At 47.0% G+C, this 4389-nt stretch overlaps 1 protein-coding gene across 1 annotated transcript; it reads right to left on the reverse strand.

Moving 5' to 3' along the window:
• Positions 1 to 1264: 1264 nt before the first annotated feature.
• Positions 1265 to 3864, reverse strand: LOC6589635 (elongation factor G, mitochondrial). Its single transcript, XM_002014499.2, has 3 exons — positions 3781 to 3864; positions 1657 to 3677; positions 1265 to 1590 (listed from the first exon to the last, which is right to left on the reverse strand). The coding sequence occupies exons 1-3, from the start codon at positions 3847 to 3849 to the stop codon at positions 1446 to 1448; spliced, it is 2235 nt and encodes a 744-aa protein (XP_002014535.2). The 5' UTR covers positions 3850 to 3864; the 3' UTR covers positions 1265 to 1445.
• Positions 3865 to 4389: the final 525 nt, after the last annotated feature.

Raw genomic sequence — 4389 nt, forward strand, 5'->3', positions numbered from 1 at the left:
CCTCGACTATATATTTTCCTTTATTTCGCCTCTGTTTGCATTTTCTGCTTGCGACCATCCGCGCGACGACCCGTCGAGTAAAACTTCCGAATTGTGTTTGTGCCTTTTGTGTTTGTTTCTTTTGCGTTTGTTTTGGGCTGCAAGGCCGTTTCATTAAAATCCGCCCGCTTGGAAATTTCTGTGAAAAAGAAGGTATAGACAACAGGCAACACGGCCCAGAAAATGCAACGAATGCTATGATAAATGCACCCCTTTTGCATAACATACCATGGCGGGAAGTTTATAAAATTTCCCCCATGGGAAATAGCTGAGGAAAAATAGGGTATGTACAACAGGCAAAACGTCCCAGAAAATGCAGAGCATGCAACGTAAAATTCACCCCATTTGCCTAACATACCTTGATGACGAAACACGGCGAGGTAAGGTTCGTAGCCCCTTTGAAAATTTCCCTGTCTGTTTTTGTCTGTTGTCCATACCTTGTATATTTTCATCATGCGACTTTGAGCGTGTCGTGCTCATTTTTGTGTTCCATTGTTGAGTTTGAAAGCAAAAAACGTAAGTATGCACGGAATGCTGCGTAATTGTTGTTGGTCAACCGGTTTAAGCTATGTTTGGACATTTGTATACCCTATTTTCTTTAAGTACTGTAACAAATGGTGCTTTCCAAGCTGCTCTGCAATTTAATTCATCATGTCTTTTCCACAGATTGCGAAGTTGAGATAGCTGACTAGTGTATGCCGTCATTGGAGCCCCAGATGATACAATGATATCAGATGTATAATACCCTAGGGTATTCAATGGTAAAACGTAAGTAAGCATATTCAGCTTTTTTTTTAGCTTAAACTATGACATCTCTTCTAGATTTTATCTTTGAATAAAAAGTATCGGAACTAGTTTTGTGGTTCACTTCGTGATAGGAAACTTTTTCATAGGAACAAAAACAGAATGGCGCGCTCTCAACTCTTGAATTTTCCACTTCCAAAATATTCATAGATCCCTGATCCCTCGTAATACCCAAGTCGTCCCTGCTACGGATACGAACACTAATTTTCTGTTTTTTCTCTCGCAACCATTTCTTAATGACTTAACCGATGATACTGTGGAAATTTTAAAAGATTTTTTTGTATTGAATCAACCGATCCCACCGAGACTCGATTTCGAATAATAACCACACAAACACTTGTGAGTGTGAAAATAGTTTGAAAACCATCTTGTTTAGTTTCTAATCCTATCAACCATCCGGAGAAAAACGACAATGTGCCAATTTGTTTGTATTTTGTAGTCAACTTTAATATACAAAAAGGACTGTACATGGAGTGATTATCACAGTAAAAACTGAATCGAAATTTAACTAAGGATAGAGCTGGCTTAATGACACGACGATTTGGGGGAGATGGTAGTGTTTGCTGCTTAAAAATATGACTTTACTAGTGCTAAGCTCTGAGTTAGTTCTTCTTTTTCTTTTTGTCAGGTTGGGAAGCTCCTTGGGTTTCCTGATATTGCCGCACAATCTGGTCCTGGACATCAGGCAGGCAGGGAGAGTATCGGGAGTACTCCATCGTGAACTCTCCTTTTCCTTGGGTGCTAGATCTGTGGAATGAAATAGATTAGAGAAGCTTTTTCGTACTCTTAAGTGGTCAAGGCTCTGCCACTTACCTCAATTCTCCCGCGTAGCCGAACATGTCGTTCAGAGGCACCTCTGCGTAGACCGTGAACCATCCTTCCGTTCCCTCGGTTCCTGTGATGATGCCATGACGCTTGCTCAGATGACCCATGACGGCGCCCTGAAATTCCTCGGGTGCCGTCACCTCGACCATCATAATGGGTTCGAGGATCTGCCAGTTGCCATTCTGGAAGACCTCCTTGATGGCTCCGTGGGCGGCCAGCATGAAAGCCAGCTCACTGGAATCCACAATGTGATGGCCACCGTCCTGCAGGCGGAACTTAATGCCCGACAATCTGTGTCCGGAGAGCATGCCTCGTTCGGCCATCTCCCGGTAGCCCTTCTCCACGCCAGGGACAAACTGCTTGGGCACATTGGTGCCCACCGTCTCGTCCACGAACTCCAGGAGCGTGTTCTGATTTGGCGGCAGGGGCTCCATCACGCCAATGATGCGAGCATACTGACCCGATCCTCCAGATTGCTTCTTGTGCAGGTAATCGAATTCGCAGGGGCCGACGAGGGTCTCGCGGAAGGCCACCTTTGGCTTGCCAAGCGTCACGGGACAGCCGTATTCCCGCTCCATTCGCTGGGCATAGATCTCCAGGTGAAGTTCCCCCATTCCCGATACAAGCGTTTCCTTTACATCATTGTCGAAGAAAAAGTGGAAGGTGGGATCCTCTTTGGTGAATCTGGCAATGGCCTTGGAGAAGTTATCCCGATCCTTGGTGTTGTTTGGCTTGATGGCCATTGAAACGACGGGCTCCGGCACAAAGATCGACTCCATGGCAAGGTTGTTCTTGGGATTCGTAGTGAAGGTATCACCGGAGGCGCAGTCCACTCCAAACAGGGCAAAAATATCCCCAGCGTAGACCTCATTGACATCTTCCATTTGGCTGGAGTGCAGACGCACGAGGCGGGCAATCCTCACCTTCTTATTCGTGCGGGCATTAAAGATATTGTCGCCCTTGCGGAGAACGCCCTGGTAGCAGCGAAGGTACGTCAACTGACCGAAGCGTCCAGCCTCCAGCTTGAAGGCCAGACCCACAAATGGATCCTTGCCATCGCGTGCTGGATTGAGGACAATCTTCTCGGGATCCTTGCCCTCCCGTTCGATGAAGCCCAGATTCTCCACTTCTCCGGGATTGGGCAGGTAATCGATGACAGCATCGAGCAGAGGTTGAACGCCCTTGTTTTTCAAAGCCGTTCCTACCAGAACGGGCGTAAATGTTCGATTGATGCAGGTCCTCCTTAGGGCAGCCCTGAGATCGGCCTCCGAAAAGGGTTTCTCCTCGAGGAAGAATTCACCAAAAGTCTCATCCGCATTGGACAGATGCTCAATGAGCTCCTGTCGCCTCTCCTGGCTCTCCACACGCATATCCTGCGGGATCTCGTCCAGCCTAACGTCCATTCCGTTTTCTCCTTCAAAGTAGATGGCTTGCTCTCTTACCAAATCCACCAGGCCCTTGCAGTTGCTCTCTACACCAATTGGGAGTTGGATAAAGGCAGCATTGTGGTTCATTTTGGAGCGCATTTGAGAGAGCACGCGATAGGGATTCGATCCCAAGCGATCCAGCTTATTGATGAATGCCAAACAAGGAACATTGTAGCGCTTCATTTGTCTGTTGACTGTCAGCGTCTGACTCTGAACTCCCCCCACGGCGCAGAGGACGAGGACAGCGCCATCAAGCACACGCAGTGCACGCTCCACCTCCACCGTAAAGTCCACATGCCCGGGCGTGTCGATGATATTTACATTCGTGTCCTTCCACATGGTGTAGGTGGCCGCCGACTGGATGGTGATCCCACGCTGTCGCTCCAGCTCCATGCTGTCCATGGTGGCGCCCACATTGTCCTTGCCTCGCACCTCGTGCATCTCCGCAATGCGCCCGGTGTAGAAGAGGATTCGCTCCGTCAACGTCGTCTTCCCGCTGTCTATGTGTGCCGAGATTCCTATATTGCGGATCTTTTCGATGGGCCGGTGCTCCGCAAACTTGGCATGCGAGCTGTAGCCGCACTGGGGGAAAATAACTTAATTAAAACGAATTCCTACAACAATCAAATTACATAACAGTCGGCAAACTCGGCTGGATAAGTTCTACCCTGTTAAGGCCTCTTACCCGAGTCAACGTCTGCAGTGCATTTTTGCGCGTCAGATTACCCTGCAGTACACGCGTTATCAAAGACATTTTACTAAGTTTTTAATTAATAAATACGGAATCTAAGTAAAAAACACGCGCTAGACAAAACAGCAAGCAACACAGCTGACGGTGTTGCAAAGCGACAATAACACGATTTCGTAGTGTCGCACAATGACATAGAGGGCGCGCAATTCAAATGTTTTATTTTAACCTCGCTTTTATGCTCTAAAACTTCGATTTTAGACATTTATTTCAATTTAAAATAAATTGCATAGAGTGAATGAAAGAGGACGACAGGGAAAGCGCCTTGAAAATGTAGCTGCACCGTAGCACCGTATTCAAGCAGGCTCCTGTTTTCAGGCGGACTTACTGAAGCTAATTATTACGGAGCAACAAAATCTGGACCTTCTGAAGGGGCTTCCTTGTTTCCTAGTTTAGAATATTCAGTCCTAATCGCTAGATGGCCAGAGCCACTGTATTCGTTTCTCTGTGGTAATACAATGCCATTAAAGCATTTCCTGGAGTTGAAGCCAAGGCCGAAGTGTAAGTGCCGATTAGATTTCTGTACCCATTGAATATTGTCTAGAG

Source organism: Drosophila persimilis, unplaced genomic scaffold, assembly GCF_003286085.1.
Source record: "Drosophila persimilis strain 14011-0111.01,24,50 unplaced genomic scaffold, DperRS2 tig00000191-arrow-pilon, whole genome shotgun sequence".
NCBI classification, from domain to species: domain Eukaryota; kingdom Metazoa; phylum Arthropoda; class Insecta; order Diptera; family Drosophilidae; genus Drosophila; species Drosophila persimilis.

Bases quoted from the DNA above. Each gene is read 5' to 3' on its own strand.
- LOC6589635 (XM_002014499.2), bottom strand. From the start codon at position 3,849: ATGTCTTTGATAACGCGTGTACTGCAGGGTAATCTGACGCGCAAAAAT. The intron at 3,678-3,780 runs GTAAGAGGCCTT...ATTTTCCCCCAG, and splicing joins CACTGCAGACGTTGACTCGG to TGCGGCTACAGCTCGCATGC. The intron at 1,591-1,656 runs GTAAGTGGCAGA...TTCATTCCACAG, and splicing joins GGCTACGCGGGAGAATTGAG to ATCTAGCACCCAAGGAAAAG.